Here is a 16,864-nt window from a genome sequence, read left to right as displayed (position 1 = left end):
AACCACTTTAAACCCTGGCGACTGCCTGCAGCAACACACATGACCCTGTCCACTCTGGAATTTCACAAGAAGTGAACTGGAGCATGGTGAACTGAAGGAGCCGGTAGCTATCCTTTCCTCCATAGGTCCTGAAGGGAGGAAAGGGGCTGGGCAAAACTGTTTAAAAGCTGGAAAACTCTTTTAAGGTTCTCAAATACATTATACTACTGTTGGCAGAACCAGTTGACAGTCTAACATGTATGGGGAGCTCCCAACATCATCTGTCCAAGGAGAAAATAATCGGGTGCTTTAAATTTTATGTTCTCCCAGCTGATAAGCTGCCAGAGATGTCTTGTAGTGGCTTTCTATTGAAAACACAATTCTGCTCAGTCAATCACAATTCAAGCAAGCAAATATGTGTATAGGGGGGGTCAGGAGACATAACTGTCAGCCAGACAATCATTCAGCTGATGGCTATTACAGGGGTAAAGGCAGGGGCGAACTGACCATTCGGGCATGGACCGAGGGCCCGCGGCCACTAGGGGGCCCCACAGTGCTCCAGATGGTGACCAAATCGGTCGCCAATGCGCCTTAAAATTTGCATCTGCAGACAGCTGTTTCGGGGTGATTGCCCCTCATCAGTACTCTCTGCTCTGCACTGATGAGGGGCAATCACCCCGAAACAGCTGTCTGCAGATGAGGTGCTGGCTTATTTAATATCCAAGTCATGTCTCAAGGCTTATTTTAAGAGCTGAATATTGACTTATAGGATAGCTGCCTTACATCTGGTGGCATTAGAGGCAAAGCTTGTTAAGAGCTCATTTGCATCCCTTCTCTCCAAAAATTCCAGAGGAGCATGTATGGCCTGTAAGTCTCCTCACACTGATTAAGGTGCTCTCTCCCTAAGGAGAGTAAGTTCCCCCCTTGCTCTGCAAGCTTTTTAATGTAAACACTGCCTTTTTTTTTAAAAAAAGGCAGTATTTACATTACTGCCAAGAAACACCTCTAGTGGGCACTCATCAGACGGACACTAGAGGTTCTTCCTATTCCAGTGTTGCACAATGTGCAACACTGGCATTCACGCTAAACATTCCTCATAGAAATGCATTGATTCAAAGCATCTCTATGAAGCCACGCATGCGCAATAACCTCCCAAGGCTTCCCTATGGCAAAGCAGTGGGTTGGCTAGGATATACTCACACACTCTATGAAGCCACACATGCGCAATAACCTCCCAAGGCTTCCCTATGGCAAAGCAGTGGGTTGGCTAGGATATACTCACACACTCTATGAAGCCACACATGCGCAATAACCTCCCAAGGCTTCCCTATGGCAAAGCAGTGGGTTGGCTAGGATATACTCACACACTCTATGAAGCCACACATGCGCAATAACCTCCCAAGGCTTCCCTATGGCAAAGCAGTGGGTTGGCTAGGATATACTCACATTGTATTGATGAGGTGATCTGTAATACACTCACAAACTGCACATTCCTGTGACTTATATTGCTGTAGAGCTTGCAATACTCACACACTGCACTTTTCTATGCATTTTATTGCTGAGGTGATCTGTGATGTTATAGCACATCGCACACTACTGTGAGTTGTATTGCTGTGGAGCTATGCGATACACTGAGTCTGAGATACGCTTGTGATGTGGTGGAGGGCGCGATTTTTTTTATTTTTTATTAATAAACATTTATTTTGAACATAGTGAAGAGAAATTCTGTACCAAGTGTAGGTGATGTGGGCAGCACGATATGTGGGTGGGTCTATGTGTGGGTGTGGCTTGAGGGTGGGCAGGGACACAGGGGCCCCATAATCTCCTATTGCCCGGGGGCCCCATGAGTTATCAGTCTGCCACTGGATACAGGCACCTTAAGGCTGGTTTCACACGAGGGAGTTCCACTCATTGGACTAAGGCTACTTTCACACTAGCGGTTTTGCTGGATCCGGCAGGGTTCAACAAAAACGCTTCCGTTACTGATAATACAACCATCTGCATCCGTTATGAACGGATCCGGTTGTATTATCTTTAACATAGCCAAGACGGATCAGTCATGAACTCCATTGAAAGTCAATGGGGGGCGGATCCGTTTTCTATTGTGTCAGAGTTAAACGGATCAGTCCCCATTGACTTGCATTGTGGGTCATGATTGCTCCTCATCCCATGAAAGAAAGAAAACCGCAGCATGCTGCGGTTTGATCTCCGGTATGGGAACGCAACCAAACGCCAAAAAATGCTTTTTGGAGCTTTCCATTCTGTTCAGTTACGTTTTGTCCCCATTGACAATGAATGGGGACAAAACGGAAGTGTTTTTTTCCGGTATTGAGACCCTGTGACGGATCTCAATGCCGAAAAATAGAAACGCAAGTGTGAAAGTAGCCTTACAGTGTTTGTCAAGGAGAGCACCCGTCCTGACCCCCCCCCCAGCACTGACGGGGTCGCATAGCATTATATGGATTTATGATGCTATGTAACCCTTACAGCTCTGGAATGTATTGGATAACACTGACATAATGCTGTCAGTGTTATCCAATACATTCCAGAACTGTAAGGGTTAAATAGCATCATAAGTCAATATAATGCTACGCAACTCCGTCAGTGCTGAGAGGACAAGACAGGAGATGTTGCATACTCACATGCGAGTCCGATGCGTGTGCAACTCGCTCGTCTGAAAGGGCCTTAGTCTACTCTACTCAAACAATAATTAATTTAAATCTCCAATTAATCTTTTCATTTTATATACTCACTATTTTCCCTCCTGATCTATGTTCATAAGGAAACATTGAAAATGTTTTGGATTCCTTCTTATACATGCAGTAATGCTTTACCCAGCTGGAACCAAATGGAGCAGGTCCTATAATAGACCAAAAAAGATACAAATATTTATTAGTAATGTGGATCTTTTGCTAAAGAAAAGAAATGTTAAGCTGCAGTGAAATCCAACATAGAAGCTCTGAACTGAAAACGAATTGAGTTTGCATGGTTTTACACATCGCTGAAATACTACTCACTGCAAAGCCTCCCCTCTGGCACCCAGAACAGTGAATATGGGTATTATTTTGTCATTCCGCACAATCTAAGAATTCTACACAACACATGGCTTACGTTTCTCCTGGACATAGAGGTACCCCTCCATTGTAAATGGGCTGGCTCGTTTGTGCTCATGTGGGTTATCTCTGATCTTTCTCATCAGCTCCTCAACCTCTGATCGGGTCCCCTCAAAACGATTTCGGGTCTTTAATAAGAAAAACAAAAATACATTTTTGTTAAAAGACTTCTATATAAATCAACCAAGGAACATTTTACAACTGAATCAGTTGGCCGTAGGAATAACAAACCTTCAAGATAATATCTGGACATATGTTGTGTATTTATTGCAGCAATAAAATAAGTAACGGACAACAACCAGGAAAAAACATAACTCTCAACATCTATGATCTAAATAGAATAACCGGCACAGTATCCATGAATTGCCATGCACAAAGACGGGAAGTCATTATACCATTTGAAAGCTAGTGAAGCTAAGCAAGGAGGGAATATTTGGTAAGAATGGAAGCGGGAAAAGTTTTCTGGACATTTGGTTAAAAAAAAAAAAACTATAAAAAGGAACATAAATACATTATACACTTTTGGAGAGATTCCTATGTTTCATAGGGTAGTTCAGTTCTCCCCTTCTACAGGTAAACATCAAATAACTATACCTACAAAAATATCTAAAGTATTAAACCTGAATGTAAAATAATAAGGCTATGGATATCCCTGTCTACAACAAGATTTTGGATATGATTGATGAAATCTAAATCATTCTTCACAAGTGGAGCGCTCCATTTTTTCATCTTACCTAAGCCCCTCTCATAGGAATATCGGACTGAAACCTCCAAGTCCCGCGATATCTCTGGTATACCATGTGACAAACACCAGAGAGCGAGGACGCCGAGAGCAAGCGGTGCAACGAGCGGCTAAACTAGACTGCTGAAGACTCGTCTATATGGGTAAGCAATACTTCCCTGCAATATACAACATACCTAACTACTGAAGGCCGTAATATAAGCCGGCGAAAGGACTGCTGAAGACAAACATATAGAGGGAAACGGCATCCCCCAGCAGCATTCAATAGTATAAGCTATTGCAGCCTGTGGACTTGGCTACATTCTCTATTTAAAGAGACAGTATCCCCAACACGATTGATTTGGATACATACTGCCATCAGGCAAAGGAACATTGGTGCAATATATAGAGTCCAACACACTTTTAGGAGACTCTATTTTGGTGCGTTTCTGCATACATTGAAACAATCAGTGCATTGTATTTTATTTTTTTAGGGTTTTTTTTAACATTAATGTTTTAATCATAAATTGTATGCATTGCTGCTATTATTTCATTGTTGAATTAGCGGTTAATAAATAGTTGTTTGATGTGAACCACATAGTGAGTGCCAGCCGTTTTTTCTATTTCATTTATCTTTTCCGGACTGACTGAGTGAGCAGTTTTTCGGCTAGAGCACCCTTACCTTATTGAGGAGGGTGGTGAGCTATCCACAAACCTTCCAAAAGCATAATAAATCTAACCAATCACTGATCTTTATGTTCTTTTGGCACGGAAATTACCCCTAATGCCATTCCTGCCTCAGACAAGCTTGGTGTAGGCGTGAGTAAAGCTTTCTATTCAGTACTATCATTTCCCGGGAACACTGGCTGAGAAACAGCAAATTACAATTAGGCCGACGCCACTGAGCAAGCAGTTCTAGCATGCCCCAGAATACTCATGTCACCATGCTGCAGCAGTCATCTCCTTCAATGCCAGTGCAGCTATAACGAAACATAAAAGGTGCACTCCTTTATTCATTATGACGGTTCTAACCAAACAGGCGAGGACAATTCACATTTCTTGTACCAATGTAAAACCTCCTCTAGGTGGCAGTGCGTTGCAACATATACAGATATTTTTCTCATATTGCAAAAATAATACATCTAATGCATAATATTCTGAAAATGCAGTGAATTTGAACAGAGGCTCATGAAAACATGAGTAAAAATAACCATAAAAATAAGTGATAAGTGACATAATAAACATGTAACCTATATTTTGCTTAAGAACTGTAAAGAGATCACTTGTATTGGTGGTATACCATGATTAGCCTTTATATATTTATAAAAGGTACATTAAATGGTAAATGGGTGAAAATAAAGACATCAGTAAAACTGAAGATAAACCTGACACCATGCGTGTTGCATCCGCATTTATTCTGGACCCATTGATTTCAATAGGTCCGTGGTCTGCAGCTTGTGGCCAAGTGTTGGACATGTTCCATCTTTTCGCAGAACAGAAATATGGATGCAGAGAGCACACGGATCATCTGTGTGCTTTCTGCATACATATTTCCGTTCTCAAAAAGTATGTCCACAAAATATGGACCACAGACCCAATTATGTCAATAGGTCTAGGAAACAAAACGGGTACGGTCGTGTGAATGAGGCCTAAGAGAGAGGGTAAAAGCTAAAAATACTAAATGGGAAAAAGGGGTTTGCAGTAGTAATTTTCAGTTGCTTCATAAAATATCTATAGTAAATGGAGAAGGATAGGGGATTAAGGAGAAACTTCTCAACCACACTCACATTCTGAATGTTAATTTGCAGCTCCAGTTTGTAATGGTTAAAATCTTTAGCAAGTTCATATCCTTGGTGATAGAAGGTAAAAAGTCCTTGGAAAAACGCCAGCATCTGTGAAGAAATGAATCAAATTATTATTAGAGGAACCAGAAAAATCTTTTAGAGAAAGACCTGAAAATATTCATTTACATCACGTTTCACCTAAGGTGATGAAAATTTAATAGAAAATTAGTTATAACCATGTATGGAAAACATATGGCGACCATTACAGCTCCCACACAGTCTGTCCTCCAACTTTCCCAGACTGGTCAATGGCAATGTGCCTTTTCATTCAGCAAGAAGTGAGCTGTGGCTGTTTCAATCGAGAACAATATATTCTGGGCAGAAGTTCATTCTACACTACACTGGTGACAACCAATAGGGCTTCTTCACCAGTGATGGCCAGTTCGCCGTGTTCGCCCGCAAACACAGGTACAGGTAAGCCCTTACCTGTGCCTGTACGCGAGCCGGTCGGAAATCAAATGCGGTCAGCGGGAGCAGGCAGTTCCGAGAACAGCCGTCGGGGGCCTTCATCGGGCTGTTCTCGGAACTGCCTGCTCCCGCTGACCACATTTGATTTCAGACTTACCTGTGCATCGCTGGACCTGTGAATAAAGATGGCAGCCCGCATGTGTTCGCGGGCGAACATGGCAAACTGGCCATCACTGTTCTTCACACAAATTTATTCTGCGTTTTAAAGCATACACTACTCACAAAAAGTTAGGGATATTTGGCTTTCGGGTGACATTTATGGAAAACGTAAAGAAATCACTCTACAGTGATATTATATCATGAAAGTAGGGCATTTAAGTAGAAGCATGTAATGGTGATTTCTTCATCTCAAACAGTTTATTGAAACAAAAGCCAACAACAGTGGTGGGTATACCCCCACGAAAAAATCTGTCTATGTCTCAAAAACTTGTCATGTGGCCATGAGCATCAATTACAGCTTGACAACAATGTCTCATGCTGTTCACAAGTCAACTTATTGTCTGCTGAGGCATGGCATCTCACTCTTTTTGAAGGGCTGCCCTCAGGTCATTGAGGTTCTGGGGTACAGAGTTACGAGCCTCTACACAGCGATCCCATAGGTTTTCAATTGGATTCAGGTCTCTACAAAGTGCAAGCCACTCCATTTGAAGTACCCCATTCTCCAGCAGCCGTCCCTGAATGATGCAACCTCGATGAGCTGGTGCATTGTTGTCCATGAAGATTAAAATAGGTCTGTGTTGTTCATGCAGAGGCACAATGACTGGATTAATGATGTTATTCACGTAGTATGGGCTTGTCACGGTACAATTCACAAAGTGTAGGGCAGTTCTGCATTGACTAGACACACCTGCCCACACTAACTCCACCACCACCAAAAGCTCACAAGTGGCTGATACATAGCGCTCTCCTTGATGTCTCCAACATCATTGCTGGCCATCATTTCTGCTCAGCGTGAATCGACTTTTATCAGTGAAAGCACTGGTCCCTTGTTTCATCAGTGAAACCCACTGGTCCCTTGTCCAGCGTAGATGCTCCCTGAACCATGGAAGATGATGATGCCTGTGGTCAGGTACCCTTGCAGGTCGTCTAGCAAACAGACCATACTGATGTAAAGGGTTTCAAATGATTTGAAGTGACACTTGGGTGCCTCTCACCTCCCTTAAATATACTTGGAGTTGGTGTGGCATATTCATCATCCATCCGGTTCCGTGGGGCATTGTTCACAATGTAGCGGTCATCAGTGTGGGATGTGGCCAAAGGACGTCCACTTCTATGTCTCTCTGTATCTCTGTTGCAATGACACTCTGTGACACTCTAAGCTCAGTGGCCACTTCCGTCTGAGAACATCCTGCTAAAAGTCTCGCAATGGCAAGGTACTGTTGATCAATTGTTAGGCGTTGTCTTGGTCTCATGATGTCAAAATGTGAACAGCATAATGAGGAGGACTGTTTAAATACCAATTCTAATTGAACCAGGAAATGTATTGGGTGATTCTTGGATAAAACACCTGTTGTGAATTTTGCCGTTAAGCTCCTTGTTAGAGAACAGCAAATTGTGCAAAAAGTACTGAAACATTGAATAGTTGGACATGTGCATTCAAAGGTTTAGAGAAGGTCACATTAAGTTTACCTGAAGAGTGCATTTTAGGTTCATCCAGAAATTTCACCCACAAGCCAAATATCCCTAACTTTTTGTGAGTAGTGTATGTGAAATATCATGCCATGCATTTGTTGCTTTTTACATGCTTTTCATCTTGTGCATGAGTTTTTACCTACACAGAAGTCTATGGAGAAGAATGCCATATCTACATCAGGATGCATTGTGATATAAATGTGACTGACACCACTGCTCCACAAATCAAAACCCTGTGTACATGGACTTTACATTGTTTTATATAGAAAAAGTGCAACAAAGCACCACCAAAAATGCGTCAAAGAGCTGTGTGAGTGCAACTGACCATGTGAGTGCTATTACAGCTCCCTCAGGATGTGCCACCCAGCGTTATGGAATGGCCAATATGTTTAGTTATGCAGGGAAACATCCCCTATACCTCAAAGCACAACTACTATATTCATATCTGGCAATCAAGATATAGCAATGGTCATAACTAGGGATGAGCGAACTTGTGTTTTCAAGTTCAGCAAACAAGGTTTGGGTTCGGATTATCTAAGAATTGCTTTATGGATTCCGCTACCACGGACCATAATTTATGATCCGTGGTAGTGGAATCCATAATGGAATTCTAAGATAACCCGAACCTTGTATGCCGAACTTGAAAACACAAGTTTGCTCAACACTAGTCATAACTTTGCCATAATGAATGTAGGAGCTGAACAGAACATCTAACAACTGGTCACATATGAAGAATTCAGGTATACAGAACTTGTTTTATAGATACAAAGAAGTGGCAAAAATGTCATTACTGCTACAGCATTTCTGAAGGATTTTTTATTTTTAAATAGGTACAATATTTCGAGGTCTAAGGGAGAGATTTATCAAGACTGATCAAAAGGAAAAGTGGCTTAGTTGCCTATAACAACCAATCAGATTGCACCTTTAATTTTCCAAAGCAACTCTGAAAAATGAAAGGAGCAATCTGATTGGTTGCTTTGGGCAACAAAGCCACTTTTCCTTTACACCTGTTTTAATAAATTTCCCCTCTAAATCCCGTTTTCTTTGCAACCACTACTTACCACTAGAAGGCTTACTGAAAATGGATGTGTAACTCTATGATTGTGTAAAAGACAGCAGGAGACAACCAGATATATTAGTAAGTATTCAGAAATTTAGATGGGTCACAAAAGAGCATTTCGGGATGGTGACAATATAACTGCTGTCTTGAGTGCAAAAGCATGTGCAATTTAGTAGAGGTAAAAAAAAATAATAGCAGTGTGTGTCTTCAAACTAGTAAGACCATACACCAGTCATGTAACAGAGAACACGGGCCATCCATTATAATTTAGAAATTAAAGGAATTGTCTAAGAAATTTAACAAAAAGGTAAAAGTAAAAAAAAGACCATTAAAAACTGACGTCAATCACCTAGTTAATCCCCATTTTACATCCTTGTAGTGATGATGTGCTGCACTAACCTCAGCAGTGATGTCAGTGACTGCAGAGGTGATGTCATCAGGGTGTAACCAAGAAAGGGGGGAAACCACTGCAGAAGCAGCAGCCCTGGATTTAGGAATCAAGTACTGTCTTATTTTATTACATTGGCTAATGTCTTTTTAATTCTTTGAAATCCCTTTAAGACGTGCAGTAAGAATGTTTTATATGATTTGCTGGCAGCAATAACTATGCACAGTATGACACAGACCATTCTTGCGCTGTATACCAATGTCCTCACTTACAGGTTCCACAAATTCAAATTTTTTCCGCTCCTGGATTTCCTGCAGTTTACATACATATTCTAGTGACAGCTCATAAAAATGTTGCCGATTCTGCTCCACTTGGACATCTGCCTAAATGAGAGAGAAAGAAAACAGCTGCTTAGAGCTACAGAATAGCTGCACTGCACATTTCATGCCATACCCTTTAAGGAATAGATCTGTGCCTCCTTTGTAAAGAAGCTCAAGTCCAATCTAAACATTCTCCATCACTAACACTATATATGGATTTATAATATATATCAGTACAGCCATGCATTAACCCCTTAAGGACACAGCCTAGCTTGGTACTTAAAGGGGTTATGCCATGACTGATGTAAAAAATCTAAATCAGACATCATATAGTACATGACAACCTCACATGGGTCCACAGATCTCCACATTCATTGCTCCAATTATTATGCTACTATTATTATTTCAGGCTGGTAGCTCAGGGAGCATGTCCTCTCTGCTGTAGCTCATTCCTTGTAACTGCCACAGCTTCTAACAGAAGAAACGGCTGATGGCAGTTAAAGATTTAACTGAGCACGTGCAACCACCTCAGCGAAGTGGACGGAGAAATAAAGAAAAGGACAGACAGCGGGTGATGTTACATGCGTATTACAAAAGTATTCAGATTCAGGTGCTGATCTGAAAAATGTAGAATATGTTTCCTGGCACAATCCCTTTAAGGCTCCAGCATTTCGAGTTTCTTTTTTTTTTTTCGGGTTTACTTTTTCCATCAACTAAGGCTACTTTCACACTGGCGCTTTGGCTTTCCGTTTGTGAGATCCGTTCAGGGATCTCACAAGCGGTCCAAAATGGATCAGTTTTGCCCTAACGCATTCTGAATGGAAAAGGATCCTCTCAGAATGCAACAGTTTGCCTCCATTCAGTCTCCATTCCACTCTGGAGGCGGACACCAAAACGCTGCTTGCAGTGTTTTGCTGTCCGCTTGACGAAACAGAGCCAAACGGATCCGTCATGAACGGATCCATTTGTATTATGTCTTCTATAGCCAAGACGGATCAGTCATGAACTCCATTGAAAGTCAATGGGAAACGGATCAGTTTTCTATTGTGCCAGATCCATCCCAAGTTGTATTAGTGCTTGTTTTATGCAGTGGTTTATGGACGAGAGGTGTTTTTTTAATGCCACCATTTAGGGGTACCTCTACTGTATAACTTTTAAAGATAACCTGCTACTATGAAAATATGAATTGATCTACATGCAGCATGTTATAGAGCACGGAAATAAATGTACAAATTACAGGTTTTACTGAATCTTTTCCCATAATACTCTGCTCAGCTCCTCCTGCTCAATAACATGCTGCCTTCAGCTAAGGCACCACATTTAATATGACAAGTTCACTTTAAACGCTTTTTTGGGAAAATAAAAAAACTGCAAAAATAAAATAATGCGATTCCATTGTTTTTAGGGTTTTATTTTAACTGTGTTCACAGAGTGGTAAAAATGGCAGACCAGGTGAAGACCACGTCCTATACAATAAGCATAGTAAGCATAAACAAACACAGGGACCCAATCTGCATTTGCTCAATCAGGGACAATCTTAACTTGATTCAAAATGACATGCTAAATTTAGTCTATGTGTCAGTCTTTTGTTATGTTTCACTGCTCATGAAAATCAAAATGTTTTTTAGAAAAAAAGATTGCTTTGAGTTGGCATATTTTGACATCCATAACTTTTTTTTTATACTGAGAGCTGTGTAAGGACTTTTTGTAGGGCAATCTGTATTTTTTATCAATACCATTTTGGAATGCATGCAGCCTTCTGATCATTTTTATTTACTTTTTTGGTAGGCAAGATGACATCTCAATTATTCCTTAAATGGCATTGACTGTGCGGGTTAAATAATGGGACCACTTAATAGCTTGGGTTGTTACAGACGCCGCCTTTTATGCACATATATGGGAAAAGGGTTTATAGGGAGATAGTCGACAATTTGGACATCATATCAGAGAACTGTGCAAGTAAAAGGGCAATTCCACCACCTATACGCTGCTGTTCCTCTCCGGCAAAGCGTTGAGTAGCCAAGTATTACGTGGGAAAGTCTGTCAGGGGTCAGGTACCAACGAAGTTGAATTTTGCGGTTCTGCTTTGCATGATTAACACAGTGAGACCCTTCCAACCGCCCGAGAGAAAAGGTTGTTCTTTAAGCTATAATTATAGAGAATCGCTTTTTATGAATTTTTGACTGTTTTCCCTTTTCATATCAGCAGTACTATGCTAGAAAAGTACATACAAAATATTGTCTTTCTGCACCAGTCAGCACAGAGAGATAAAACTCCTCTATAGATAACCTATTGTTAGTTTACTGATGCTGTGAAGAGTGAAAATATATGTTAGCAAAATAAATTAGTATAATTAGAATAAAAATATATCTACTGTGTCTTGGCAGGCCTACCTAAAGAAAAGCATTGCACTTATCAGTGTAAAATGTGTGATGCACTAATTGAGTCAGTACAGGAGGATCCGAGTGATGTCTGACCGAGAAAGTAAAGTACGGATGTTTTCTGTGCTAAAAGTCAAAATATAGGAGGAAGTTCAGAGGCAAGACAGTAAGTAAAATCCATTAAGTGACTTAGAAAAATAATACACAGAAAACCATCCAGCCGTTTAGTTTTTTGCAAAAAAAAATAAAAAAAATTACATAGAATATTCACATATAGGCTGTTAATGTGTGTGATACAAAATTTGCTGGTTTTCTGCTTCCCATTTCAGGCAGTGTTTCCAGAGCTATGAATTCCTAATGCTGTGAGAGATAAGTGAAATAGTGGATTCTCTTTTCTCTGGTGAGATGACCTTGCCAGAGAGGCCAAAAACACATCCTTTTCTCATACATTCCTCATTAGTAGTCCCGTTGGAAAAAGCAGTGTTGTTTGAAAATATGCCCTCTAGGGAATGAAAAAGAGCCAAGAAAAATATTGTGTTTTCAGCAATTAAACTAACAAGATAACTATCTTACAGTACTAGAAGAGCGTGCGGATGGAAGTGCAAATCCAGAACATTTACCCATGTATATGAGGATTGTACATGCCGCTTAGATTAAAGTGGAACTCATTTTATTATTTTTTTTTAATGTGTAGGGGCAGTTATTTAAAGGGGTTGTCTCATCTCTCCATTACTAAGGCGAGATGAGACACAATTACCACCACCAGCCGGCTGGGACACATCAGAGCGCCTTCTGTGCTACACTGTTTCCGTAGCTCTCAGGCACCGCAATGGGAGCTACTGAAACAGCAAGTGCCGACGCGCTCTGCTGTTTCCCAGCAGGGAGCTGGTCTGGACTTAGTAACAGCAATATACGTTATTAGATAATTGTTAAAGGGTTTCTGTCAGCACAAAAATTGGTATTAACCTGGCTGACATTAGTGATGTGCTAATGTCAGCTGAACATAACTACACTGCTCAAAAAAATAAAGGGAACACAAAAATAACACATCCTAGATCTGAGTTAATTAAATATTCTTCTGAAATACTTTGTTCTTTACATAGTTGAATGTGCTGACAACAAAATCACACAAAAATTAAAAAATGGAAATCAAATTTTTCAACCCATGGAGGTCTGGATTTGGAGTCACACTCAAAATTAAAGTGGAAAAACACACTACAGGCTGATCAAACTTTGATGTAATGTCCTTAAAACAAGTCAAAATGAGGCTCAGTAGTGTGTGTGGCCTCCACGTGCCTGTATGCCTCCTACAACGCCTGTGCATGCTCCTGATGAGGTGGCGGACGGTCTACTGAGGGATCTCCTCCCAGACCTGGACTAAAGCATCTGCAAACTCCTGCACAGTCTGTGGTGCAACGTGACGTTGGTGGATAGAGCAAGACATGATGTCCCAGATGTGCTCAATTGGATTCAGGTCTGGGGAACGGGCGGGCCAGTCCATAGCATCAATGCCTTTGTCTTGCAGGAACTGCTGACACACTCCAGCCACATGAGGTCTAGCATTGTCTTGCATTAGGAGGAACCCAGGGCCAACCGCACCAGCATATGGTCTCACAAGGGGTCTGAGGATCTCATCTCGGTACCTAATGGCAGTCAGGCTACCTCTGGCGAGCACATGGAGGGCTGTGCGGCCCTCCAAAGAAATGCCACCCCACACCATTACTGACCCAAGGCCAAACCGGTCATGCTGGAGGATGTTGCAGGCAGTAGAACGTTCTCCACGGCGTCTCCAGACTCTGTCACGTCTGTCACATGTGCTCAGTGTGAACCTGCTTTCATCTGTGAAGAGCAGAGGGCGCCAGTGGCGAATTTGCCAATCTTGGTGTTCTCTGGCAAATGCCAAACGTCCTGCACGGTGTTGGGCTGTAAGCACAACCCCCACCTGTGGACGTCGGGCCCTCATAGCACCCTCATGGAGTCTGTTTCTGACCGTTTGAGCAGACACATGCACATTTGTGGTCTGCTGGAGGTAATTTTGCAGGGCTCTGGCAGTGCTCCTCCTGTTCCTCCTTGCACAAAGGCGGAGGTAGCAGTCCTGCTGCTGGGTTGTTGCCCTCCTACAGCCTCCTCCACGTCTCCTGATGTACTGGCCTGTCTCCTAGTAGCACCTCCATGCTCTGGACACTACGCTGACAGACACAGCAAACCTTCTTGCCACAGCTCGCATTGATGTGCCATCCTGGATAAGCTGCACTACCTGAGCCACTTGTGTGGGTTGTAGACTCCGTCTCATGCTACCACTAGAGTGAAAGCACCGCCAGCATTCAAAAGTGACCAAAACATCAGCCAGGAAGCATAGGAACTGAGAAGTTGTCTGTGGTTATCACCTGCAGAACCACTCCTTTTATTGGGGGTGTCTTGCTAATTGCCTATAATTTCCACCTGTTGTCTATCCCATTTGCACAACAGCATGTGAAATTGATTGTCACTCAGTGTTGCTTCCTAAGTGGACAGTTTGATTTCACAGAAGTGTGATTGACTTGGAGTTACATTGTGTTGTTTAAATGTTCCCTTTATTTTTTTGAGCAGTGTATAATAGTCCCATTTCATTATGTGCCGCCGTTATTTAGCAAAAATAACTTTTATAATATGCAAATGAGGCGCTGCTCCTGCTCCTAGAGGCTCCGTTCTCCCACCTCTGGCCACGCCCTGCTACACTTGATTGACAGGGCCAGGCAGCGTTCACGTCCTCCTGCCTGGCCCCAAGTTCGGATGAAATCTTCAGCTGCAGTAAGGAAGTCGACAGCTGGTGAGCATCTCGTCTTCACTATGCCTGCACCGCATACTAAATGGCTGAAGATTTCACCCGAACTCAGGGCCAGACAGGACGACTTAAATGCTGCCTGGCCCTGTCAATCAAGTGTAGCAGGGCGTGGCCAGAGGTGGGAGAACGGAGCCTCTAGGAGCAGGAGCAACACCCCCCCTGCTCCTAGAGGCTAATTTGCATATTATACAAGTTCTTTTTTCTAAATAACGGCGGCAGGCAGTGAGATGGCACTAATATAGTTATGTTCAGCTGACATTAGCACATCACTAATGTCAGCAGTGAGTGCTGCTAAGGAAATTCCATCTTCAACATTCTACACAATGATGGAGATAGGTACCTGTAAAATGCAGAGTCAGGATTATCAGCTTGCCTCTGTTCTCCTTGCCCCATCTTGCTGACCTATATGTGTAATATATTCACTAAAAAACTAACGTTACAAGCTTCCCTGTATATTTAATCTGCTGTACGCACTGATTGCAGGCAGTAGTCCTCCCAGGTCATCTATGGTTAGCGCGGAGAACAGCAGGGACGCAGAGACCAATATTAACAGTAAGTACACAGACACAAAATACACTTACTGTCAGCACCGAACACTGCAGTCCCTGTCCTCTCCCTATCTTCCCAGCACTAACCAGAGACACACTGGGAAGATGGAGAGGAGTGAGGCTGAGGCAATCAGCACTGAGAGCAAGTATATAAGAATATAATACACTTACTGTTAGAGCTGATCTCTGCTTCCCAGCTCCGATCCCCAGAACTAACCAGATGCGCACAGGGAAGATAGGGGAGCGCGCTGGCAGAAAAATGTAGTAGACATGCAGGCACAGAGAGGGGCAGGGAGAGAAGAGGCATTTTACAGGTACGCTGAAGAAGGAATTTCACTAAGCCACTAAGGAACAGTTGTTTTTTTAATAAAAATAACAATTTCTTAATGAAGTATATTAGAAACAAAACTTTCCAGCACTAACCAGACGCAAGTGAAGTTAGAGGGGAGCACTGCAAGAAGATGAAATATGTAGGGAGGTTAGTAACATTAGTTTTTTTGCTAAATATATTAGACATGCAGAAAGGCAAGACTGGAACAGGGAGAGAAGAAGCCTGCTTCTGCATCTTACAGGTACCCTTCTTCAGCATTCTACTGTAGAACACTGAAGATGGAATTTCCTTAACAAACCATGGAGTGTCGCTAAGGAACACTAATGGTTAGTGCTGGGAAGATAGGGAAAAGAGCAGGGCTACAGTGGTCTGTGCTGACAGCAAGTGTATTGGGTGTCTGTGTACTAATAAAAATTTACATAATTCCATAATAAATAAGAAAAAAACTGTTTAAATTACTGTCGCTATACATTAAAAAAGATAAATGAAATGACAGGTACACTGTAACTTTACCTACTGGTGGCCTTCAGAACATTTCTACATTTTTACACTTCAGTAAAATTTTACTTCTCCCCATAGCTGTAGACTATCTTAGAGGAGTGCTCCTGGACTTGAACCCTGGGGGCCCCCCCACCAGCACAATGAAAAGGACGTGGGAGCTCACTAGAGCCGTATGTGCAGCTGTGCCTGGTCCTGCAGCTCAGTGCCTTTAGTTGAACAGCAGAGTTGCAAAAATAGGCACAGCTGCCCTCTGTGCTGACTGGAGGAGGTTCCATAGACTGGACCCCCACCGAAGAAACTTAATGGCCATTCAAAGGATAGGACATCCAAAACTATGTTCAGTAATTATATCATGCGAGATGAATACAGAATATGTATGCAGCCCCCTGTATTATCAGAGAGTATACATTTAATATATAAATTATTTGGCAGATAGGCTATAATACTGTATAGATAGGACTAACCGCTAAATGGTGCAAAAGGTAATAGATCTGTCACATAAAGTCCAGGATTTACAAACAAATATAAAAATAGTAAATCTGGTTGGCATATGCAGTAGGGGAAGATTTATAAACAACACATTCATCTTATCCCCTTTCTGATGCAGTTCCGCCACAGTTTGACTGGTTTTGTTTTTACGGCATTCACTATGCGCTAAAACTGACTTGTACTCTTCATTCTCCAGGTTAGTATGATTACAGCGATACTACATTTGCATAGTTTTTCTTTAGTTTTAGTACTGAAAAAAATAAAC

General features: G+C 42.0%; 1 protein-coding gene across 2 annotated transcripts in view; it reads right to left on the bottom strand.

Annotated features, from left to right (window-relative positions):
- ARHGAP10 (Rho GTPase activating protein 10) overlaps positions 1 to 16,864 on the bottom strand; it is a 351,925-nt gene that overhangs the window by 242,950 nt on the left and 92,111 nt on the right. For both annotated transcript variants that reach the window (XM_040418526.1, XM_040418527.1), the window contains exons 6-9: positions 9,478 to 9,588; positions 5,601 to 5,705; positions 3,091 to 3,220; positions 2,733 to 2,839 (exon numbers count right to left, since the gene is read on the bottom strand). In XM_040418526.1, the coding sequence (XP_040274460.1) occupies positions 2,733 to 2,839; positions 3,091 to 3,220; positions 5,601 to 5,705; positions 9,478 to 9,588 (453 nt within the window). The remainder of the gene's footprint in view (positions 1 to 2,732; positions 2,840 to 3,090; positions 3,221 to 5,600; positions 5,706 to 9,477; positions 9,589 to 16,864) is intronic.

Source organism: Bufo bufo, chromosome 2 (genome assembly GCF_905171765.1).
Source record: "Bufo bufo chromosome 2, aBufBuf1.1, whole genome shotgun sequence".
NCBI lineage: Eukaryota > Metazoa > Chordata > Amphibia > Anura > Bufonidae > Bufo > Bufo bufo.
The sequence above is the reverse complement of the archived record's forward strand: the minus strand, read 5'-3'. Positions and strand labels throughout refer to the sequence as shown.